The 25960-nt window shown below is 43.1% G+C and overlaps 1 protein-coding gene across 4 annotated transcripts in view; it reads left to right on the top strand.

The window, feature by feature from the left end:
* Positions 1-25960, top strand: part of Fbxo16 (F-box protein 16) — an 82320-nt gene that overhangs the window by 41676 nt on the left and 14684 nt on the right. For 3 of the 4 annotated variants that reach the window (XM_045131352.1, XM_045131353.1, XM_045131354.1), the window contains exon 7: positions 1958-2060. In XM_045131352.1, the coding sequence (XP_044987287.1) occupies positions 1958-2060 (103 nt within the window). Of the gene's footprint in view, positions 1-1957; positions 2061-10835; positions 10912-25960 lie in introns of those variants that run through there. The other variant, XM_045131355.1, reaches the window with a different exon arrangement.

The following is a 25960-nucleotide window of genomic DNA, read 5'->3' as shown; positions in this document are numbered from 1 at the left end:
TGTGCTAATATTGATATAGACAATATGATGATTGGAAACAGCTCAAGATCTCCTTGCCTGAGCTTTTGTCTTCAGGAGATATCCTAAGGGGATTGAGAAAAATGACTATGTGCTACTAACTTCGTGAGCAAGGTCAAATTTGTTTCACTTTATTGTTTGTAGTTTTAGAATCTACTCCCCCTTTATTATTTTTTTAATTTTTATGTATTTATTTGAGAGTGACAGACACAGAGAGAAGGACAGATAGAGAGAGGGAGAGAGAGAATGGGCGCGCCAGGGCTTCCAGCCTCTGCAAACGAACTCCAGACGCGTGCGCCCCCTTGTGCATCTGGCTAACGTGGGACCTGGGGAACCGAGCCTCGAACCGGGGTCCTTAGGCTTCACAGGCAAGCGTTTAACCGCTAAGCCATCTCTCCAGCCCTCCCCCTTTATTTTTGCATATAATTTTGAAAAACTTTTAGATGGTGCCAGAGTCAAGTATATGAAATAAGGTAGATTTGGGAAAGTGTCATTTTGTCCCTATCTCTCCTTTTTCCATTTCTAATCAATTCACATGGAGATTTTAAACAAGTATTTTTCAGAATTTAATATCATTCTTCCTTTTTTTTTTTTTTTGAGGCAAGCCTTTTTTTTTTTTTTTAATACAAGAGTGTGTGAGAGAGAAATGGCACTCCAGAGCCTCCAGCCACTGCAATTGAACTCCAGACACATGTGCCCCCGTGTGTGCATATGCGACCTTGTGCTTGCGTCAAAAAGTGCATCTGGCTTATGTGGAACCTGGGGAGTCAAACATGAATCCTTAGACTTTGCAGGCGAGCCCCTTAATCACTAAGCCATCTCTCCAACTCCATGCTTCCTTTTTATGTTTTTGGTTTTGTTTTGTTTTTCAAGGTAGGATTTCACTAGCTCAGGCTGACCTGGAATTCACTATGGAGTCTCAGGGTGGCCTTGAATTCATGGTGATCATTCTACCTCTGCCTTCTGGCTTAGAGGTTAAGGCATTAAATTTTTACTTTGTTTCAAAAATAGTTTTATTTATGTATTTAAGAAAGAGTAAAGGAGAGAGAATGGATGTACCAGGGCCTCTAGGCTGTGTAAAAAACTCCAGATACATGTCCCACATTGTGCATCTGGCTTTATGTGGGTACTGGGGAACTGAACCTGGGCCAGGGGGCTTTGTAAGCAGATACTTTTAGCCACTGAGTAATCTATTCAGCCCCTATATTACATTTTCATTTTTATTTATTTGAGGGGTGAGGGAAGCAGATGGGGAGAGAGAATGGGTGCACCAGGGCCTCTAACCACAGCATACAGCTCCAGACACTTTGTGCAGCTGGCTTATGTGGGTTCTGGGGAATTTAACCTGGGTCTTTAGGACTTTGCAGGCAAGTGCCTTAACCACTAAGCCATCTCCCCAGCCCCTATATTACATTTTTGGATGCTACCTCCTGAAATGAATGGTAGCATGCAATACGCTTGCCTTTCTTTTCTCACTTTTCTCTTTTCATGTGGTATTATATTCTGGACTCTCCCCTCCCCCCCCCCCCACACACCAGATAAGCATACAAACCTCTGCCTTTCTTTCTGCGGCTCATACTATGCCATTGTATGTCTATGCCAGAGTCGAGGCCACCAGCTTTTCTATTGACAGACCTTTGGTTCATTCCCATCTGGGTGGAGACAATCTTTTATACCATAGAGCCAACAAAAGTCAAGAGGCCAGACAGCTTTGTGAACTGCCCATTTCAAAATGGTAATTTTTGTTGTTGTTGTTGTTGTTTTGAAGTAGGGTTTCACTCTAGTCCAGGCTGATCTGGAATTTACTATGTAGTCTTAGGGTGGCCTCGAATTCACGATGATCCTCCTACCTCTGCCTCCCCCACCTGAGTGCTGGGATTAAAGGCCCGGCTCAAAAAGGCAATTTTTTATAGCTTCCCCACTTCTTTGCAATTTACAGAAGAAAAAAGAAGAATGAAGTGACCCCAGGTTTCAACCACCAGTCACCCAGTAAGAGAGACAAGCTGCGGGATCGAGCCCGGCTAAGGAAAGCACAGTCGCTGGTAAGTCGGGTTACAAAGACAGCACTCACCATCACGTGCTGAAAACTACTAGGTCCCTAATCTTATCTGTGAAATTGAATTTGTTTGTTAAATCAGAATCATCCAGAGTTATTTAAATCTTGGTCTCTGACCTTGACCCACAGACAAGCTGTAAGACCTTGAAGATGTTCTTTAATCTGCCTGAGTCTTTGCTATCTTTTCTGTTGATGTCCTTGCTCTTTCCTTCCTCCTCCTCCTCCTCCTCCTCCTCCTTTTTTGAGGTAGAGTCTTGCTGTAACCCAGGCTGTCCTCAAACTCAGGGATCCTACTATCTCTGCCTCCCTAGTGTTGGGATTAAACGCATACACCAGCATGCCCAGCCACTGTTTTTATTTTATTTTATTTTATTTCATTTTATTTTTATTATGAAACAGAGTTGAAGCTTTAAAAACAAGGTTTTAATATAGATTTAAGGAGAGAGAGGCACTTAGGAAAGGGATAGTACATAGCCCAAGTAGGCCTGAAACTCACTAGGTAGCCCAGGCTAGCTTCAAAGTAACAGTGATCCTCCTGCCCCAGCCTCTTTGAGGGTTGGGATTTACAAGTGTACGCCACTACTCCTGGCTTCATTGGCCGTTTTAAAAAAGGAAACTGGGGGCTACAGAAATGGCTTTGCGGTTAAGGCGCTTGCCTACAAAGCCTAAGAGCCCAAGTTTGATTCCCCAGTACCAACCTAAAGGCACATGCGTCAGTTCATTTGCAGTGGCAGGAGGCCCTGGTGTGCCCATTCTCTCTCTCTCTCTCTCTCTAATTCTCCCTCTCTCTTTTGTCTCTCAAACAAATAATTAATTTTTTTTAAACAAACCAGGCTGGGCGTAGTGGCACATGCCGCCTTTAATCCCAGCACTCAGGAGGCAGAGGTAGGAGGGTTACCAGGAGTTCCAGGCCATCCTAGGACTACAAAATGAGTGCCAGGTCAGCCTGGGCTAGAATGAAACCCTACCTCAACAAAACAAAACAACAACAAAAAATCAGTCAATAGAAATACAACAAAAACAAAAAAAATGGAGACTGGGCAAATCTGAGTATTAAAAAACTGTACAACATAAAGGGTGTGTTCTTTCTTCTGCTGTGAGTTGGGAAACTGCTTTTCTCTAAAGCAAAAAGCTCAAGTCAAGGAGCAAGGTGTGCTTCCCTTGCTGTTTAGTTTTAGCCTAAGAGTGACTCCTGAAAACTGAGTTAAGAGATTTTGTCTCTAATTATAAGAACAGCTCATCCGCTACCTAATAAAGTCAGTAATTGTGAGGAAGGAACACAATTAATTCACAGCAGAGCCTCCCAAATTGTGGTTCGAAGCACCAGTGGATCCCTTTCAGCATGCCATGAGACTTTTTTTTTTTTTTAAGATTTTTATTTATTTATTTGAGAGTGACAGAGAGAGAAAGGGGCAGAGAAAGAGAGAGAGAATGGGTGCACCAGGGCTTCCAGCCACTGCAAACGAACTCCAGACCCATGCATCCCCTTGTGCATCTGGCTAATGTGGGACCTGGGGAACCGAGCCTCGAACTGGGGTCCTTAGGCTTCACAGGCAAGTGCTTAACTACTAAGCCATCTCTTCAGCCCACCATGAGACCTTTTGGAGCAAAGTAGAAAGGGCTGGGGGTGGAATAAAAAGTGTCTATATTGTAATGAAGATTTAGAGAAAAGCTGATGACAACTCTACAGGAAAATCAATATAAAATGGATGTTAATTGGCAGACTAATATGATTGTGTTCACAGGTGAATCATTCTTATAGCTGTGCTTTTAAAATCCTATTACTTTCTGTTTAAATGTATTTTCAAGTGTTACATTTTAAAACTTGGAGAGAGAGAGAGAGATTAGCTTCTAAAAATAGAGCTGTCTGTATCCTGAAGGCTAATTTTGTTGGACTGGAGGAGGTTTCATGTAGGCATGTACAGATGCCCAAGGGAATGGTAAAGCTTGAAGCAAAGCAGTAAAATTGTCCCAGTAAAATTGAAACCATTAATTGGGAAAAAAAATAACATTATGAGGCTTATTACCATCTGCCTGGTTTCTACCCCCTGACCCCAAGCAAGGAGGAGAAGTGAAGGTCAGTGGAAAATTGAGGATTTGAGCCTGGCATGGTAGTTCACATCTGTAATTCTCGAACTCAGGGAGGTTGAGGCAGGAGGATTACCATGAGTTCCAGGATATCCTGAAGTCCAGTGTAAGATCCTGACTCAAAGCCCCAAAGGGAATTGGAGAGATGACTCAGTGGATAAAGTGCTTGTTGTACAGCTCTGAGTAACTGAGTTCAAATCTCTAGACCCCACTGCGATCGAACTCCGGACACTTTTGTCACCTAGTGGGCATGTGTGACCTTGAACTTGCCTCACCTTTGTGCATCTGGCTTACGTGGGATCTGGAAAGTCGAACACGGTTCCTTAGGCTTGGCAGGCAAGAGCTTTAACCACTAAGCCATCTCTCCTGCCCCACTGGTAGACTCTTTAGGGTCCTTTATATAAAGAATCATATCATCTGCAAATAATGACAATTTGATTTCTTCCTTTCCAATTTGTATCCCTTTTATATGAGTCTCTTGCCTTATTGCTAGAGCTAACACTTCCAATACTACATTCAATAAAAGTGGACAGTGGAAACACTTGTCTTGTTCCTGATTTTAGTGGAAAAGTTTCAAAATTTAGTATTATGTTGGCTATAGCCTTATTATATTGAGATAGGTTCCTTTTATTCCCAGTTTCTGTAGGACTTTTATCATGAAGGGATGTTGGATTTTGTCATATACCTTTTCTGCATCTATTGAGATGTTCATGTGACTTTTGTCCTTCAGTCCACTTATGTAGTATATTGCATTTATTGCTTTACATATGTTGAAGCATCCCTGCATTTCTGGGATAAAGCCTACTAGGTCAGGGTAAATGACTTTTTTGATAAGTTATTGTATTCTGTTTGCCAATATTTTGTTGAGAATTTTTGCATCTATGTTCATGAAGGAGATTAGTCTGTAATTTTCTTGTTTTGTTCTGTCTTTGTCTGGTTTCAGTATCAGAGTGATGCTGGCTTCATAGAAGGAGTTTGGTAGAATTCCTTTCTTTTCTATTATATGGAAAAGTTTGAGAAGCAGTGGTTTTAGTTCTTCCATGAAGGTCTGGTCAAATTCACCAGTGAATTCATCAGGGTCTGGACTTTTTTCATTTGGGAGATTTTTGTTTGTTTGTTTGTTCTTTTTGTTTTCCAAGACAGTGTCTTACTTTAGCCCAGGCTAATTTGTAATTAACCATGTAGTCTCAGGGTGGCTTCAAACTCATGGCAATCCTCCTACCTCTGCCTCCCAAGTGCTGGGATTAAAGGTGTGTGGCACCATACCCAGTGATTTATTTGGGAGATTTTTGATAACTGCTTGGATCTCCATACTTGTTATAGGTCTATTTAAGTGACTAATCTCATCTTGCTTCAATTTTAGTTGGTCATATAAATCAAGTGAATCTTCCATTTCTTTCAGATTTTCAAACTTAACTGAAGTATATGTTCTTAAAGTATGTCCTTATGATTTTCTGAATTTCTTTGGTATCTGTTGTAATGTTGCCCTTTTCTACTTTTATTGATTTGTGTCTCTTCTCTCTTTCTTTTGGTCAGATTTGCTAAGGGTTTATCAATCTTGTTTACCCATTGTTTCATTGATTCTTTGAATTATTATTATTATTATTGGTTTCTATTTCATTAATGTCTACCCTAATCTTTATTGCTTCTTCCCGTTTACGGATCTTTGGTTGGCCTTGTTCTTCTTTTTTTTTTTTGGTCTTGTTAAACAATATTTTTATTTATTTATTTGCAAGCAGAGAGACAGCAAAACAGAGAGATTGGATGCACCAGGGCCTATAGTCACTGCAAACAAACTCCAGATGCATGTTCCCTTTTTGTGCATCTGGCTTTATGTAGGTACTAGGGAATCGAACTCAGGTTGTTAGATTTTGAAGGTAAGAGCCTTAACTGTTAAGCCATCTCTCCAGCCCCTAATGTTATCTTTTAGACAAGTTGTTTGACCTGGTTTCTTTGGTCTGGTTTGTTAGTGTTAAGAGTAGATGCAGATAGAGATTACAGTCCCCACTAACCTGTGCTGGCCGTCCTGCCTCCCTGGACCTGTATATACCAGAATATTCTTTTTTTAAAAAAATTTATTTTCATTTATTTATTATGGGAGGGAGAGAATGAGCACCCCAGGGCCTTTATCCACTGCAAACGAACTCCAGACACATGCCACTTTTTGAATCTGGCTTTACTTGGGTTGGGGAATCGAACCTGGGTCCTTTGGCTTTGCAGGCAAGCACCCTAAGTGCTGAGCCATCTCTCCAGCCCTGAATATTCTTTTTGGTTGAAGGTCAGCACACAGTTTTAGGAGATGAGAGATGAAATTTGAGGCAAGGAGAGCCCCCATCACAGAAACTGGGAGATCACTGGGCCATGGGCCCAGCTATGGACTTACCACAAGAAGAAACTATGACAAGAATGTTTAAAAGTTCACTTTGAGTTGGTAAAGGGCCCTCCGGGCAGATAGAAAACAGAGCCCTGGCCCTCAGAGAGTTCCCAGTCTAGCAACACCTGTAGTTATAGTATAGCATGAAACACGGTCAGTTAGGCCACTGGCAATAGATGGGGTATCTGGAAGGTCTGTGGGTGGAGCCACTTTTGGAAGTGTCTCTGCTCCTACAACTAACTCTGAAAGAATACAAGGTTGCCTACAGCCTGGGTGGGGAGTGATTCAAGAACTTCTGACTCAGTATTGTCCCTTACTCTCTTGCCCTGACCCTGTAAGCACATTTCTGCCTTTGTCTCCTGTATGCTTGTTCTTCTTTTTCCAGGGCCTTAAGGTGAAGCATTAAATTGTTTACTTGTGACCTTTCTAATTTCTTTTTTTTTTTTTTTTGGTTTTTCGAGGTAGGGTCTCACTCTAGCCCAGGCTGACCTGGAATTCACTATGGAGTCTCAGGGTGGCCTCGAACTCATGGCGATCCTCCTACCTCTGCCTCCCGAGTGCTGGGATTAAAGGCGTGCGCCACCACACCCGGCTCTAATTTCTTAATATAGGCACTTAAGGCTATAAATTTACCTCTTAGAACTGCCTTCATTGTGTCCCATAGATTTTGGTATGTTGTGTTCTCATTATCGTTGGACTCTATAAAAGTTTTTGATTTCCTTCTTTATTTCTTCATTTACTCATTCATCATTTAGTAGTGTATTGTTTAGTTTACATGGTTTTGTGTATGCTCTATAGTTCTTCTTGCTGTTGATTTGTAGTTTAATCTGACTGATCAGACAGAGTGCAAGGAATTATTTCAATTTTTCTGTATTTTGTTAAGATTTGCTTTGTGTCCTAATATATGGTCTATTTAAGAGAATGTTCCATGAGCTGCTGAAAAGAATGTGTGTTCTGCAGCATTTGGATGAAATGTTCTGCATATATCTCTTAGGTCCATTGGTTCTATGACCTCATTTAATCCAGATGCTTCTCTGTTTATTTTTTTGCCAGGATGACCTGTCAATTGATAAGAGTGGGGTACTAAAGTCACCCACTACAACCATGTTTGGTGTTATCTGTGACTTTAATTCTAATAGGGTTTGTTTGATGAAATTGGGAGCCACATGTTAGGTACAGATATGTTTAGAATTGTAATGCCCTCCTGTTAGAGTGTTCCTTTAATCAATATATAATGACCTTCTTTATCTTTTCTCAATAATGTTGGTTTCAAGTCTACCCTGTCAGATATTAGGATAGCAACACCTGCTTGTTTTCTAGGCTCATTTGCTTGAAATACCATTTTTCAACCTTTCATCCTAAGATAGTGTCCATCTTTTATGGAAAGGTGAGTTTCTTGGAGGCAACAAATAGAAGGATCCTGTTTTCTAACCCAGTCTGCAAACCTGTATCTTTTGGTTGGGGTATTGAGGCCATTGATACTGAGTTATTATTGAAATGTGTGTATTTCTTCTTGCCATTCTTGTTTTGTAGGGTTTTTTTATTTGTTTGTTTTTTCATTTACTCTCTAGTATTAACTATTATTTGAGTATGGTTATTTTTTTCCTGTTTCTTTATGTGTGTGCTTTTCTTTCTCTTCAGCACTGATGATCCTTTCAAGTATTTTCTGTAGAGCTGGTTTAGTGTTCATATATTCCTTTAACCTGTTTTTGTTGTGAAGTGTCCTTATTTTTCTGTCATTTGGATAGATAGCTTTGCTGGATAAAGTAATCTTGTTTGACAGTTGTTATCTTTCAAAACTTGAAATACATCATTCCAAGCCCTTCTGGCTTTTAAAGCTGGTGTTGAGCAATCTGTTATCATGATGGGCTTGCCTTTGTATGTGACTTAATTTTTCTCTCTAACTGCTTTCAGTACATTTTCTTTGGTTTGTGTGTTTTGTAGTTAAAATATAATATGACCGTGAAAGGGTTCCCCCCACCCCAATTTTGTGTGTTTGGCAGTCTACAGGTATAGGGGTTTGATTCAGATGTCCCCCATAAACTTAGTTGTTCTGAATGCCAGCTGATGGAGATTTGGGAATTAATGCCTTCTGGAGGCAGTGCATTGTTGGGGGTGGGCTTATGGGTGTTTTAGCCAGTTTCCCCATGCCAGTGTTTGGCACACTCTCCTGTTGCTGTAGTCCATCTTATGTGGGCTAGGGGGTGATGTCCACCCTCTGCTCGTGCCATCGTTTCCCCCTGCCATTGTAGAGCTTCCCCTTGAGCCTGTAAGCCAATATAAACCTCTTTTTCAAACAAGCTGCTCTTGGTTGGGTGATTTCTACCAGCAATGCGAACCTGACTGCAATACTAGGCTTCCTGTATCTGTATTGGCATCGCTTTCCCTATTTGGGGGAAATTTTCTTCTGTGATTTTGTTGAAATACCTGCTATGCCTTTGGAATGAAATTCTTTTCCTACTATTCTCTGAATTCTTATTTTTGATCTCTTCATATTGTCCCAAATGTCTTCAAATGTCCTATTCATTCCTTTCTATTAGTTTGTCTTTCTCTTTTTTGGCCTATATTAGATCTGGCACCTGTTCTTCTACTTTAGATATTCTGTCCTTTTCTTTATCCATTCTACTGGTGAAACTTTCTACAGAGTTTTCTCTTTGACTTACTGTTTTCCATTTCTAGAATTTCTGATTTTTAAAAACTTATTTCTGTTTCGTTGCTCATATCTTGTATTGACCTCCTTATTTCATTAAGTTGGTTTCCTTTGTTCTCTTGGGATTCCTTCAGGAGTTTGTTTTCCTTTTCTATTTCTTTGAGCATAGATATAATCTTTTTTAAAAAATTTTTTGTTCATTTTTATTTATTTGTTTGGGAGTGACAGCCAGAGAGAGGAAGAGGCAGGTAGAGAAAGAGAGAGAGAATGGGCGCACCAGGGCTTCCAGCCTCTGCAAACGAACTCCAGACGCATGCGCCCCCTTGTGCATCTGGCTAACGTGGGTCCTGGGGAACCGAGCCTCAAACCGGGGTCCTTAGGCTTCACAGTCAAGCACTTAACCACTAAGCCATCTCTCCAGCCCTCTTTTTTTATTTTTAAATCTTTGTCAGGCATTTCATCTAAAGCAGTCTTAGTGGAGGTTACTTCTGATGGATTTATAATTTTGGTGGGATTCAATTGTCTTGATTTTTTTTTTTGTGTTTCTTGTATTATAATGTAGATTTTTTACATCTTGACTTAATTTGATTCTTGGCTTTTCTAATTATGTGCTGTGTTCGTAGCTGTGTAAGTCTGACTATGTATCTTCAGGGTAGGAGTTTAAGATGCCAAGTGTAGCTCTTATTCTCCAAGAGAAATAGCTGAAGTGACCCTAGGTGTTGAGTTTGCCTGCTAGCCAAATATTCTAGTGAAATGGGTGAATCAATTTACTGGTAAATTCCAGAATTCAACTGAGCAATATACACATTCAATCAAAACCAGCACAGAATATTTATGCAAGGGTGGGGATTAAAACAAACAGATAATCTAATAAAGCCAAAGTCTCTAAGGTTGCGTGTTGCCCCACACCCTTAATCCTGTCAACTGGGAGGTTGAGGTTTCTGGTCTGAAATGGGTTTCAGGTCAGCCCGGGGCCAAGTCAGATCCTGCCCTCAGTAATGACAGAAGAAAAAGACAAAGGCCCTAAAAATCAGGAAACATGGGGCTAGAGAGATGGCTTAGTGGTTAAGTGCTTGCCTGTGAAGCCTAAGGACCCTGGTTCGAGGCTCGATTCCCCAGGACCCACGTTAGCCAGATGCATAAGGGGGTGCTCGCATCTGGAGTTTGTTTGCAGTGGCTAGAGGCCACTGGCATGCCCATTCTCTCTCTCTGCCTCTGTCGCTCTCAAATAAATAAATAAATAATTTTTTAAATCAGGAGACATCAAAGGCAACAATAGTCAACACCAAAATACAGCTTATTTGAGAATGGCAAAGCCAACCAAGAATATTTAATATATAACCGTCCTTGAATGGAAAGGGAGATTAGCACTTCCAGTGCAGGCCTACATACCCGGCTTTGTGTAAGTAGACCCTGTTACCTTTTGGGATGGCAGCCAATCTCACCAATCATGAGTGCCCTCCTCGGTCCCTTTCTGTTATGCTGTGGATCGGGTGTTCTAATGGGCTGTGCTGGATGCCCTGAGGCCAGGCGCTGAATGAGTTCTCAGCTGGCCCACTGTAGAACTGATGGTTGGGGTACGGGAGATGTGCATGTGCCTGGAGTTGTACCAGAACTGCTCAGCTGGTCCCTGCTGTCTTTCCCTTCAGGTTTCTTGATATGAGTGAAAAATCCCTTCACGTGGTTTCTGCTCCTGCAACTCTGCGCCATGCGCCAGGCAGGCAGGTTGGGTACACAGATCGGGTCACAGGCGTCTTGGCGGAATTCTGTCTGGTTTCCTCCTTTCTGGAAGATCTGAGTCTCTTCTCTGCTGTGGTTGATAATAATTCATACGCCTTCCCTTTTTGGTAGAAGAGTATATTTTGCTGATTTTCTGCTGATTTACCTCCCTTGGCTGCTTCGGTGTGGCTACTATGTCACTGTCTTACCCAGACGTCCTCACAAATAAATTTTTAAAAATGAGAAAGAGGGGCTAGAGAGATGGCTTAGCAGTTAAGGTGCTTGCCTGTGAAGCCAAAGGACCCAGGTTGGATTCCCCAGATCCCACATAAGCCAGATGCACAAGGTGGCACCTGTGTCTGGAGTTTGTTTGCAGCAGCTGAAGGCCTTGGAGCACCCATATTCTCTCTCTATCTGTCTCTCTCTCTCAAATAAATAAATTAATAAAATATTTTTTTAAATGAGAAAGAGGTCATTGTGGTGGCACACACCTTTAATCCCAGCACTGGGGAGGCAGAGGTACAAGTATTGCTGGGAGGTGGAGGCTAGCCTGGAGCTACAATGAGTTCCAGGTCAGACTGGGCTAAAGTTAGACCATACCCTGAAAAAGCCAAAATAAAAGACAGAGAGAGAAAGAGAGAGAGAGAGAGAGAGAATTTGAAGACAATATAAATTGATGGTGAGGGCTGAAGAGATGGTTTATTGGTTAAGATACTTGCCTGAGAAGCCTAAGGACCCAAGTTCAATTCCCCAGTACCCACAAAAACCAGATGCACAAGGTGGTACATACATCTGAAGTCTGTTTGCAGTGGCTAGAGGCCCTGGCATGCCAACTCTGTCTTTATCTGCTGCTTTCTCTCTCTCTCTCTCAATAATAAACAAAAATAAATAAAATATGTTTTTTAAAGAAAAGAAATTGCTGGTGATACATGCTTACAAATTACCAGCACAGTTGAATGTTTCTCCTGATTAAAAAACAACAACAACAACTGTACTGGAAAAATGGCTTAGTGGTTAAAGTGTTTGCTTGCAGAGCCTAAGGACCCATGTTCAACTCTCCAGATCCCACCAAAGCCAGACGCACAAAGGTAAGGCAAGCACAAGGTCGCACATGCCCACTAGGTGGTGCAAGTGTCTGGCGTTCGATTTCAGTAGCTGAGGCCCTGGTGCACCAATTCTCTAGCTCTCCTGTCTCTCTGTTTCTCTCCTGATCACTCTCTCTGAGAAAAGAAAACAGCCCCAAACCGAAGGCTATAGGAGCCATCCCTGTGGATTGTTCCATTTGCCGTCTGTCAATTACTAGCAGAGATTGCTTATGTTAAAAATCGTCATTAGAGCCAGGCATGGTGGTGCACATCTTTAATCCCTTCACTTGGGAGGCAGAGGTAAGAGGATTGCTGTGATTTTGAGGCCAGCCTGGGACTACAGAGTGAGTTCCAGGTCAGTCTGGGCTAGAGTGAGACCCTACCTGGAAGAAAACAAAACAAAATAGTCATTAGAGGGCTAGAAAGATTGCTCAGAGGATAAGGCATTTACTTGCAAAGCCTAATGGTTTGGCTTTATTCCCTAGTACCCATGTAAAGTTAGATGCACATAGTGATGCATGCATCAGAGTTCATTTGCAGCAGCTAGAGGCCCTGGCATGCCCATACTCTTTCTCTGCTTCTCTTCTTTCTGTTTCTCTTCTATCTCTCTCTCTGCTTATAAATAAATAAATAAAATTGTTTAAAAAATAATCATTAGAAATTAAAAGGTGGGACTGGAAAGATGGCTCAGCAGTTAAAGACATTTGCTTGCAAAGCCTGCTGGCTCAGGTTCAAATCTCTAGTACCCACATAAAGATAGATGCAAAGTGGCACATGTTTCTGGTGTTTGCTTACAACAAGCAAAATACCTTCTCTCATACACACAAATACATAAATAAATTTATTAAAGAATAAATGAAAAAGTGAGGGGACTGGAGAGATTGCTCAGTTGTTAAGGTGCTTGCCTTGCCTGCAAATCCTGAAGACCCAAGTTCAATTCCCCAGTACCCACATAAAGCCAGATGCACAGTGTGGCACATGCATCTGGAGTTTGTTTGCAGCAGCTGGAGGCCCTGGCACACCCATTCTGTCCGTCTATCTGTCTATCTCTTTTCTGTCTCTCTCTGCTTGCAAGTAAATTTTTAAAAAAGAGAAAAGAGGATGGAGAGATGGCTTAGTGGTTAAGGCACTTGCCTGAAAAGCCACAGGACCCAGGTTTGATTCCCAAGGACCCACGTAAGCCAGATGCATGAAGAGGCACATGCATCTGGAGTTTGTTGCTGCAGCTGGAAAACCTGATGCTCCCCTTCTCTCTCTCTCTATCTGCCTCTTTGTCTCTCTCTCTCTCTCAAATAAATAAAAATCAAATATTAGGGCTGGAGAGATGGCTTAGCAGTTGAGGAGTTTTCCTGCAGAGCCACAGGACACGGGTTTGATTCCCAAGGCCCCATGTAATCCAGAGGCATAAGGTGTCTGGAGTTCATTTGCAGAGGCTGGAGGCGCTGGCATGCCTATTCCTTCTCTTTCCTTCAAACAAATTAATTAATTAAAAATTTTAAAATAAATAAAATAGGGCTGAAGAGATGGCTTAGCAGTCAAGGCACTTGTCTGTAAAGCCAAAGGACCCATATTCAATTCCCTGGGACACCTGTAAGCACAAAGTGGTAGATGTGTCTGGAGTTTGTTTGCAGCAGCTGAAGGCCCTAGTATGCCCATTTTCTCTTTCTGTCTGTCTACGTCTTTCTCTCTATCTCAAATAAATAAAATAAATTTTAAAGTAAATAAAAAAAAGAAATGGTATCTGGTGGCTCACACTTATAATCCCAGTTTCCAGGACAGACTGAGGTAGGAGAATCTTTGTGGGTTCCAGGTCAGCCTGGAGTAGAGCGATATTTTTCTTCAAATAAAAAATATCCCCTCACCAAAGCAAAAAGAAATGAGAAAGAAAGAAAGAAAAAGTGGCTGTGTGTGGTAACTCACACCTGTAATCTCAGCTCTCAGAAGGCAGAGGCAGGAGGATCACATCAAATTCAAGGCAAGCGTGGGGGTACCTAGCAAGTTTCAGCTAAGCCGGGACTATGTAGTGAGAGCGAAACATTTATAGGCATAAGCAGGGACTTTTTCAGAAGGACTCCAGTTGATCAAGAACAGTTGACAATAAATGACAAATGGTGGGCTGGAGAGACAGCTCAGTGGTTATGGCGCTTGCCTGCAAATCCTAACAACCTAGGTTCAATTCCCCAGTACCCACATAAAGCCAAATGCACAAAGTGGCACATGCATCTGGAGATCATTTGCAGTGGCGAGAAGCCTTGGCATGCCAATTCTCTTTCTGTGTCAACTTGTAAATAAATAAAGAAAATATGGGGGAAAAAAGTATTAAATGACAAATGGTGCCTCACAAAATCAAAAGACTTCTTACAGCAAAAGAAACTGTCAATCAAGTGAGGAGGCAGCCTACTGAATGGGAGAAAATCCTTGCCAGCTACACATCTGATCTAATTTCTAACATCTGATTATGTAATTAATATACAAAGACTCAAAACCCCAAATATCAAGAAATAAAACATCCCTGAAGGAAGGCTCAGCAATTAAAGGCACTTGCTTGTAAAGCCTACCAGCCTGAGACCCTGGCACACCCACCAACACACACACACACACACACACACAAAATCAAATAAATAATTTTTTTAAAAGAAATTAAACAATATAATCAAAAATTAGGCTTGGAGCAAGAGAGATGGCTTATCAGTTAAGGCACTTGCCTACGAAACCAAAGGACCCAGGTTGAACTCCCTAGGACCCATGTAAGCCAGATGTACAAGGTGGTACATGTGTCTGGAGTTTGTTTGCAATGGCTAGAGGCCTTAGCATGCCCATTCTCTCTCTTTCCACCTCCTTCCAATAAATAAAAATATAAAAGCCGGGCATGGTGGAACACCATGCCTTTAATCACAGCACTCAGGAGGCAGAGGTAGGAGGATCGCCATGAATTCAAGGCCACCCTGAGACTACATAGTGAAGTCCAGGTCAGCCTGGGCTAGAGTGAGACCCTACCTCGAAAAACCAAAAAAATAAAAAAGAAAAAAAAAAGATAGGCTTATGAGATGAGAAGACAGTTCATGAAGGAGGAAATACAAATAGCCAATAAACATAAGAAAAGTGGTCACCATCCTTAGCCATCAGAGAAATCAAAACTGCAAATCAAAATTGCACAGAGTTTGCATCTCAACCCTGTCAGACTGTCCATCATTGAGAAAACAAATAACAACACATGCTGGTGAGGATATAAACAAAAGGAGCCTTATACATTTTTGGTAGGAATGTAACTGAGTCCAGCCACTTAAGAAAGTCAGTACGGAGGTTTCTCAATAGACTAAAATAGATCTATCATATGGCTCAGCTATACCACCCCTGGGTATTAACCCCAAGGACTCCAAGTCAACATATCACAAAGACAGTTATACATCAGTGCTGGTTGCAGCCATTGTTCATAATAGGTGCATTATGGAACCTACCTTGGTATCTATCAGCAGAAAAATGGATAAAGGAGATGTGCTATACATACACAATGGAATTGTTTTCAGCCATAAAGAAAAGCAAGACTGCATTGTTTGCAGGAAAATGGATATAACTATAGATAATCCTATGAAACAAATCAAGCCAGTCTCAGAAAGGGCAGGGACGAGGGAAAAGTGGGTACTAACACATGATTTATCCATACAAAATATGTTGTTAATAATAATAAAAATAGGGGCTGGAGAGATGGCTTAGTGGTTAAGGTGCTTGCCTGCAAAGCCAAAGGACCCAGGTTCTATTCCCCAGGACCCACATAAGCCAAATGCACAAGGTGGCGCATGTGTCTGGAGTTGTTTGCAGTGGCTAGAGGTCCTGCTGCACCCATTTTCTCTCTCTCTCTTCCTCTTTCTTTCTCAAATAAATACATAAAAAATATAATAATAGCCGGGCATGGTGATGCATGCCTTTAATCCCAGCACTCGGGAGGCAGAGGTAGGAAAATTGCTGTGAGTTTGAGGCCACCCTGAGAGTACATAGTGAATTCCAGGTCAGCCTGGACCAGAGTATGACCCTACCTCGAAAAACCAGAATAAAGAAAAAAACAAAACAAAACAAAAAAAACAAACAGTGGGCTGGAGGGATGGCTTAGCAGTTGAGGTGCTTGCCTGCAAAGCCGAAGGACCCAGGTTCAATTCCCCAGGACCCATGTAAGCCAGATACATAGGGTGGCACATGCATCTGGATTTCATTTGCAGTAGCTGGAGGCCCTGTCATGCCCATTCTCATTCTCTCTCTCTCTCTCAAATAGATAAATAAATATTTTTAAAATTAAAAAAAATAAAAAGTGGAGAGGCTGTACTGATTAAGTCTGAAAAGGAAACCAGGGTAAATTAACACTGGAGAACAGTTAGCTATTAGCAGATACAGTGCATGACTGAACCTATCTATTTGCTTTGTTTTCATAAGGACACTGATGATAATTACTATATACATTTAGTGGCTTTGATAAAAGAACATGGGGTATAATTAAATCCCCCCAAAACGATGCTGTGGTCTTTGTCTCATGCCTGTGATCTGCTGGCCTATGATAGATCATGGCTGTTTGGTGTGGCTGAGATCCCCTCTCCTCGAGGTGGCTGTTTGCTCTCACTGGAGGCTACAGATCCTCCAGGATTGTGTAAGTGATTGTGAAAGTGAAGAAATGGTGTGGGTAAGGCTGGAGAGGTGAAGAAGTGGGCGCTGAGGAAATGCAGTCAGCTCTCCTGAGGAGGACGAGGGGTAGAATGTCGACCCCTCAGGGTGACTTGTTATGGGAGACATGTAGCCAGGTGAGTGCAGTGGAGGGACTCGTGAGTTCCTGTGATGGAAAGTTCCTGCATCAGTTCAGCAGGCTCGGGGGAGATTCTAGAGGAGCCAACGAAATAGGTGAGTGGGTGAGACGTGGGAAGCTGGCACGGGTGGAAGTGCCATGTCTCCTGTCCCTGACCAGGAGACTGAGACTGGAATACTTTATGATTCCTTGCTCCTGCCTTGGGTTTACAAGGTGTGGGGTAAACCAGGTGTGGTGGCGCACGCCATTAATCCCAGCGCTTGGGAGGCAGAGGTTGGAGAATCGTTGTGAATTCAAGGTCACCCTGAGACTACACAATGAATTCCAGGTCAGCCTGGCCTAGAGGGAGACCCTACCTCAACACCCCCCCCAAAAAAAAAAACAGTGTGTGGTGGTTGGGAAAAGCAATGTTTGGCCAAGTAGAAAGGTCTGGAAGAGAAGAAAGCACAGAAGCATAAAAGAATATTTGTTAGGGATGGGAGAGATGGCTCAACAGTTAAGGTGCTTGCTTACAAAGCCTAAGGACCTGAGTTTGATTCCCTAGTACTCATATGCACAAAGGGGTGCATGTGTTTGGAGTTTGTTTGCAGTGACTAGAGGCCCTGGTTGCATCCGTTCCCTCTCTCTCTCTTTATCTGCCTCTCTCTTATTCTCTCAAATAAATAAATAAAGTAAAATAAGACTATTCGTGGGCTAGAGAGATGGCTTAGCGATTAAGGTGCTTTGCCTGTGAAGCCTAAGGACCATGTTGGACTCTCCAGATCCCAGTTGAGCCAGACGCACAAAGGTGAGGCAAGCGCAAGGTCACACATGGCCACTAGGTGGTGCAAGCATCTAGAGTTCGATTTCAGTGGCTGAGGCCCTGGAGTGCCAATTCTTTCTTTTGTTGTTTGTTTTGTGTTTTTTGTTTGTTTTTGTTTTTCAAGGTAGGGTCTCACTCTGGCTCAGGCTGACCTGGAATTCACTATGTAGTCTCAGGATGGCCTGGAACTCACAGCGATCCTCCTACCTTTGCCTCCATAGTTCTGGGAATAAAGGCATGCGCCACCATGCCCAGCTTTGGAGTACCAGTTCTTATTCTCTCTCTCTCTCTAAAATGAAAAAATTTTTAATTAAAATATTTTTTAAAAAAGAATATTCTTTAGGCCAGCCCTCAGGGCTGTGGCTGTTAACTAGAGACCATCACCTACCTTTTCTGCTAGTCATTTCTTCGAGCGCATAGAGGGGGCTCTGTGTGAACAGGGAAGCCTCCTCTGGGAATAGCAGCTGGGTTCCACTTTGCTCCTAGTGCTGAGAGCTTGTACACGTAACAGATGAGAGCTTGAGAGGAGAACTGACTTCAATTCTACATGAGATCCCCAGGGGCTGCCTGAGTTAAAATTGGCCGAAGATGACAATCAGGTTTAGATCTGATCACTGATGTTTGGAAACTTCCAAGTCTTCTTGGGACAACTTTATCACTGTGGAGAAATCCCACTGTGAGTTATAATAACATTCCACAGAACAGTTGAAAAATACAAACACCTCAATAGAGTCATCCATCCCCTTTAAACTTCAAAGTGTTCCAGTCTTCTTATGTTAATCTCTCTCTCTCACTCTCTCTCTCTCTCTCACACACACAGAGTTTTGTTTTTCTACATCTTAACATCTGCCTCCCCACCCCCAATGGGACTTAGGAGAGGAGGGAGCCGTCTCCCTGAGGAGGCTTGATGAGTTTGTAAAGACATAAGTCCTTGGAGACATGATGCTATCAGGCACCAGACTCCAGGGGAGGGGAGAGCCTGATGTGTTGGAGGTCAAAAGAAGAATTTTTTTTTTTTCCTTTGGTTTTTCGAGGTAGGGTCTCACTCTGGCTCAGGCTGACCTGGAATTCACTATGGAGTCTCAGGGTGGCCTCGAACTCACGGCGATCCTCCTACCTCTGCCTCCCGAGTGCTGGGATTAAAAGCGTGCACCACCATGTCCGGCCAAAAGAAGAATTTGAAGTTTGTGGTTTCTGTCACTACAGGCACACGGGACAGAAGGGAAAGATGAAGGATGAAGACAGAGTTGGGAGGTGAGAGGAGGAGACAGAGAGAGAAGTGGAGATTGGTCGGGGACTAGAGTCAGGACAGAAATGGTGGCCCTGTTTCAAGTGAGCTTCCTTGCTGATATTGGGATAGACACCTCCCTTCCATGTCCCTGGTAACTTCTACTCAGTTTACACATAGAAGCAAGACCTGCCACGTCTAGAAAGCCAAGAAAACCAAAGTCCCTTGGGACAACTCACAAATGTCAAAGAGGTGGGCTTTAGATGGCCTGGGCCCTGGAGACGAAGCGCGTGGACCCACGCTGGTGTCTTGCTTCCCTTTTCCCTTCCTGCCAGGTTGAATAATTGAATAACACACACACACACACACACACACACACACACACACACACCTCTTTAGGGCTCACACTAGCCTTTTATCAGGAGTTAGAACTCCTTGCTTTTGAGATCCTGACAAGCTGTGGATTTCAGAGCACTGGCTGTTGAGGAATTGAGAGTCTTTAATTACCTGCTTTCTTTCTTGACTGCCTCAGGTAAGAGCTGCTGTTAATCCCAGACTCTGTAATTACCTTCTCCACCTTCTTCCAGGATCACCACACTCTTACTGTTCTGACTCTTTTATTATTATTATTATTATTATTATTATTATTATTATTTTGTTTGTTTGTTTCTAGCCCAGGCTGACCTGGAATTTACTCTGTAGTCTCAGGGTGGCCTGGAACTCACAGTGATCCTCCTACCTCTGCCTCCCGAGTGCTGGGATTAAAGGAGTGCGCCACCATGCTTGGCTTCTGATTTTTTTTTTTTTTTTTTAAGGCTTCTTCAGGGCTGGGGAGATGGCTCAGTGGATAAGAACGCACCAGCATAAAGACCTGAGTTTGATCCTGAGCAACTACCTTTCAAAGGTGGGGGGGCTGGAGAGATGGCTTAGCGGTTAAGACGGTTGCCTGCAAAGCCAGAGGATCCAGGTCCATTCCCCAGGACCTACGTTAGCCAGATGCACAAGGAGGTGCATGCATCTGGAGTTCCTTTGCAGCGGCTGGAGGCCCTGGCATGCCCATCCTCTCTCTCTCTCTGTCTCTCTCTGCTTCTTTCTCTGTCAAATAAATAAAAATAAAATATTTTTTAAAAGTGCCAAGCTTGGCCAGACATGTCTATAACCGCCATCCTGAGGGGGTATGGACAGAGGATGGAGACAAGATCTCCGAGGCTTGTTGGTCAGCCAGTCTAACTGAAAACTAGTGAGCTCCATGCTCAGTGAGAGACTGTCTTGGGGAAATGAAATGGAAGAGAGATAGAGGAGGGCTGGAGAGATGGCTTGGCGGTTAAGCGCTTGCCTGTGAAGCCTAAGGACCCCGGTTCGAGGCTCGGTTCCCCAGGTCCCATGTTAACCAGATGCACAAGGAGGCGCACGCGTCTGGAGTTCGTTTGCAGAGGCTGGAAGCCCTGGCGCGCCCATTCTCTCTCTCTCCCTCTATCTGTCTTTCTCTCTGTGTCTGTCGCTCTCAAATAAATAAATTTAAAAAAAAAATTAAAAAAAAAAGAGAGAGATAGAGGAGGACACCCAACATTTTCCTGTGGCCTCCATGTGTGTGCGTATGGGTGTGACATCTGTATATAAACATGGACACACACACACACACATACACACACATGTGCTTCTTTAAGCTTTCTCACCCTTTTTGCCTTGCTGGTTGGAATGCTCTCCAAGGTGATTCTGGGATCGTGGGAGAAAGAATTGGAGCAGTTTTCACTCTACCAATAACTAGCAAGCGCTCACCTTCCTGGAGGTTCTGTCTTCCCATGTATAAAACTGAGAGATAGGAGCCAGGCGTGGTGGCGCACACCTTTAATCTCAGCACTCAGGAGGCAGAGGGAGGAGGATTGTCGTGAGTTCAAGGCCACCCTGAGTCTACAAAGTAAATTCCAGGTCAGCCTGGGCTAGAGCAAGACCCTACCATGAAAGACCAAAAAAGAAAAAAAAAAAAAAAGCCAGGTGTGGTGGCGCACGCCTTTAATCCCAGCACCCGGGAGGCAGAGGTAGGAGGATTGTCATGAGTTCGAGGCTGCCCTGAGACTCTATAGTGAATTCCAGGTCAGCCTGGGCTAGAGTGAGACGCTACCTTGAAAAACAAACAAACAAAAAAAGAAAAATCCTGAGAGGTTGAATGACAAAATCTTTAAAGAACCCCCGCCCCGCCCCGCTGAAGTGGACCTGAAGGGCTCTGAGGTTTCCACGATGTGGTCTCTCTCTCCCGCCTCTCCCTGTTGTGGAGCCTACCGTTGTGTTTAACGTAACTACATAGAATACCAGAGGTAAGATTACCTTCGCAAATCTTCATTTTAATCCATTAACGATTGCTTTTGCTCCCCCATCTTCTTCTTTGAACTCTAGAAAACCTGATTAACTGAAACTGAAGAATTTACAAAACAGGGATTGCCGTGGGTTCCTTGCTGGGAATCTTCAATACCTTGCTTTCAAATGCCACCCCTATGCTTATTTTATGGTATCTGTTTAGTTTAAATGTGCAGAGCTAAAAATATCCGTAGGAGAGATTTTTTTTTTTTGGTTTTTCGAGGTAGGGTCTCACTCTGGCTCAGGCTGACCTGGAATTCACTATGGAGTCTCAGGGTGGCCTCGAACTCTCGGAGATCCCCCTACCTCTGCCTCCCGAGTGCTGGGATTAAAGGCGTGCACCACCACGCCCGGCCATAGGAGAGATTTTTAAACTATTTCATACAGCCAATGAAACACCTTAGAATTCCATCTGGAAACAGTAAGAAAGAATATGGACTTTGCATGGAGTGAGACCTGGGTTCTTTCATTAAATAGAATGGCTGGAGAAATAATTGAATCTCTCTAAGCCTCATTTCTTCATCTACAAAATGGGAGTTATGGCATCTACTTTGCAAGATTATTGTTGGGGTGTATCAGGTATACAGTAAGCATTTAAGACATGTTCGTATTCTCAATTAAGTTCTGTCTTGTTTACTTCTCTTCTAAGAGCACAGATTAGGAATTGGGTAGCCCAGCTTTAGTACTTTTAGCCACTATTATTATTATTATTTTTTTTTTTTTTTAGAGAGAGAGAGAATTGGCATGCAAGGGCCTCAGCCACCGAACAGAACTCCAGATGCTTGCGCTACCTAGTGGGCACGTGCAACCTGGTGCTTGCCTCGCCTATGTGTGTCTGGCTTACATGGGATCTGGAGAGTCAAACATGGGTCCTTATGCTCTGCAGGCAAGCTTCTTAACCACTAAGCCATCTCTCCAGCCCTGAGCCACTATTTTATTTTTTAAATTTTTTTGGTTTTTCGAGGTAGGGTCTCACTGTGGCTCAGGCTGACCTGGAATTCACTATGTAGTCTCAGGGTGGCCTCGAACTCATGGCGATCCTCCTACCTCTGCCTCCTGAGTGCTGGGATTAAAGGCGTGCGCCACCACGCCCGGCTCCTGAGCCACTATTTTAGTAGCATGGAAATCTTCACTAAGGGACTTAGGCTCCTTGCTCATCTGGAAAATGGAAATGGAGACCCACTTACAGATTGGGAGGAGGTGGTGAGGTATCCCACAGCCCCTAGCTCTAAGTGGATGCCCAGTGAATGGTCAGTCGTGGTAGCACAAATGGAACATCTGTAATCTGAAGAGCCAAAATCTGAAATGCTCCAGTGTGTACAAGTTACATCCATAGCTATGTGACGTGTGAGCCATACGTGTTCTTTCCCCACGTGGCCTCTGCCTAATTTTGGCTTCTGCATAACTTTGTGCCTATAACACATCGGCTACACTGGCTTCTTGGCACTGTTGTGTTTTTACTGAAAAACGTGGGTTGTGCTAACTGCCACCAATTCTGTGCCCCATGATCCACTGTAAACTGATGGTCATCTTGGCTGTTAATTTCCATATCTAAGAGGGGAAAAAGCCTCACTGCTAAGGATCCCGGGCAAAACAAACTCTCACAGGGGCCCTTGATTATCCTCTGTTGCTTAGAGCTTAGCGTACTTGCTGCGTCTTGTTGCCTCTTGTTCAATCATGCTGGACGTCATAAATGACCTCAGAAGGAATCTCCCTGCTTCTCTGCCACTGAGCTGATGCAGGTGCCAAACACCTATTTGTTTTCATCGATACCAAAAGATTTGACAGAAAGTAGCATCTTTTTAGGATATACCAGGAAAGAACTGTGTTTGTGGATTATATATTACTATTTTTTATATGAGTAATCATTATTTCAATAATTCTTATTGGGCTGGGGAGATGGCTTGGTGGTTGGGCGCTTGCCTGTGAAACCTAAGGACCCTGGTTCGAGGCTCGATTTCCCAGGATGCACGTTAGCCAGACGCACAAGGGGCCACACGCATGTGGAGTTCATTTGCAGTAGTTGGAGGCCCTGGTGTGCCCATTCTCTCTCTCTCTCTCTCTCTATCTGCCTCTTTCTCTCTCTGTCACTCTCAAATAAATAAATAAAAATAAACATAAAAGTAAAATAATAATAATAATTCTTTTATTTGAAAAATTATCTTTAAAAGCAGTGTTGAGCCGGGCGTGGTGGCGCACGCCTTTAATCCCAGCACTCGGGAGGCAGAGGTAGGAGGATCGCCAAAAGTTCGAGGCCACCCTGAGATTACATAGTAAATTCCAGGTCAGCCTGAGCCAGAGTGAGATCCTACCTCGAAAAACCAAAAAAAAAAAAAAAAAAAAAAAAGCAGTGTTGTTTTGTTGAGTCATAATAATCCAGTTTAAACTCATTTATTTTTGCAGGAAATATATACAGGCACAAAATAATGCAGAGGCCACATGGGGAAAGAAAATATATGGCTCACACTGCAGACAGCTCTCAATGCAACTTGCTCTACATGGTAAAAACTGACTTGAGAAGAAGGAAAAACAAAATATATAATATTAATATATATATTATACATAATGTATAAAACAAAGTAATAACAGTATTTGCATTACATGGCTTGTTTTGGGGGAGTTGTTTGTTTTTAATCTTTTTCTTCTTTTGTTTTTTTTTCTTGGCTGCAAACTCAACAGACTGCTTTTTTTTTTTTGAGGCAGGGTCTTGCTCTAGCCCAGGATGACCTAGAATTCACTATGTAGTCTCAAGGTGACCTTGAACTCACAGTGATCCTCCTACTTCTGCCTCCCAAGTACCACCATGCCCAACAAAATTCTTTCTTTACTTTCTTTCTTCCTTTCTTTGATTCTTGCTTGCTTGGTTGCTTTATTTTTATTTTATTTTTTTTTTTTTTTTTTTTTTTTGGCTTTTCAAGGTAGGATTTCACTCTAGCTCAGGCTGACCTAGAACTCACTATGTAGTCTCAGGGTGGCTTTGAACTCATGGCGATCCTCCTACCTCTGCCTCCCAAGTGTTGGGATTTAAGGTGTGTACCACCACGCCTGGTTCTGACTGCCTCTTGGGTTTTTGTTGTTGTTTAATATTTTATTTTTATTTATTTATTTATTTATTGGGCAGAGAGAGGGAGGAGAGAGAGAAAGAATGGGTGCACCAGGGCCTGCAGCTACTGCAAACGAACTCCAGACACATGCACTCCCTTGTGCATCTGGCTAATGTAGGTCCTGGGGAATCAAACCTGGGTCCTTTGGCTTTGCAGGCAAACGCTTTAACCACTAAGACATCCCTTTAGCCCCCCGTTTTTTTATGTGAGAGTGAGAGACAGAGAGAGTGTGTGTGTGAGAGAGAGAGAATTGCCACACCAGGGCCTCCAGCCATTGCAATCAAACACGTGTACCCCTTGTGCGCATGTGCGGCCTTGCACACTGGCATCTCCATGTGTCTGGCTTGTGTGGGACCTGCTTCTCAGGCAAGCACATTAACTGCTAAGCTATCTCTACAGCCCATTAAAAATTTTTTTTCAGTTAATTTATTTTTTTTAGCTTTTTGAGGTAGGGTCTCACTCGAGCCCAGGTTGACCTGAAATCCACTATGTAGTGGATTTTTAATGTATAATTTTGTTATAGACAACTTCTGTACTTACAGACAATGAGCCATTATAATTCCCTCCCCTCCCCCATTTTTCCCTTCACAACGCCACTCTCCATCATATCTCCTCCCTCCCTCAATCCTTTAGTCTCTCTTTTATTTTGATGTCAGCGTGTTTTCAGAGACAGATGGACACACCAGGGCCTCAGCCACTGCAATTGAACTCCAGACATTTGCGCCACCTAGTGGGCACGGATGACTTTGTGCTTGCCTTGCCTTTTTGTGTGTCTGGTTTAGGTGGGATTTGGAGAGAGATTGAACATGGGTCCTTGGGCTTCACAGGCAAGCACCTTAAGCTCTAAGCCATCTGGTCTCACTCAAGCTTAGGCTGACCTAGAATTCACCAAATAGTCTCAGGGTGGCCTTGAACTTGTGGTGATCCTCCTACCTCTGCCTCCCAAGTACTGGGATGTAATAGACAGCTTCAGGTTCACTGAGATGAACTTCCAGACCAGGCACAGTTATGGAGGAAGAGATTTATTGAAACTTACAGATCCAGGGGAAGTTCCATAACGGCAGAAGAAGCTGGCCTGTTTTCACAGGACCAGGCAGAGATAGAGAAGCACAGGCCTAAAAGGCAAAAGCCACAGAGCACAGAACACTCCAGGAACTCCAGCTAGGCATACTTTGCATATCTTTAGATTGAAATCTCAAACCCATTGCCACACCTTAAGATCCACCCAGTCACACCTCCTCCAGCCAGGTGGCTGCAGAGGCAAACCACAAACTAATAAAACACTGAATATATTGGGGGCCATCTATTCAAACTACCACATGGGATTAAAGGTGTATGCCACCACATTCAGCTGTTTGGTTTTTGTTTTTTCAGTGTAGGATCTCACCCTAGCCCGGGCTGACCTGGCACTCACTCTGTAATTCCAGGCTGGCCTTGAACTCACAGTGATCCTCCTCCTCCTTCTTCTCAAGTGTTGGAGTCAAAGGTGTGTGCCACCACATCCAGATGTATTACATATTGTAATCATGGTTACCATAGGGGAGTTTGTATATGAATGTGGGCTGGAGAGATGGTTCAGTAGTTAAGTGTATTTTCTACAAAAGCAGGAGGGTCTAAGGGACCCTGAGACAGCCCAAGTTCAAATTTCCAGATCCCATGTAAACATCTGGGTGCCTGGCCATGTGCACCAGT

Source organism: Jaculus jaculus, chromosome 12 (assembly GCF_020740685.1).
Source record: "Jaculus jaculus isolate mJacJac1 chromosome 12, mJacJac1.mat.Y.cur, whole genome shotgun sequence".
Taxonomy (NCBI): Eukaryota; Metazoa; Chordata; class Mammalia; order Rodentia; family Dipodidae; genus Jaculus; species Jaculus jaculus.
Note: the sequence above shows the minus strand (reverse complement) of the source record. Positions and strands in the feature narration are given on the sequence as shown.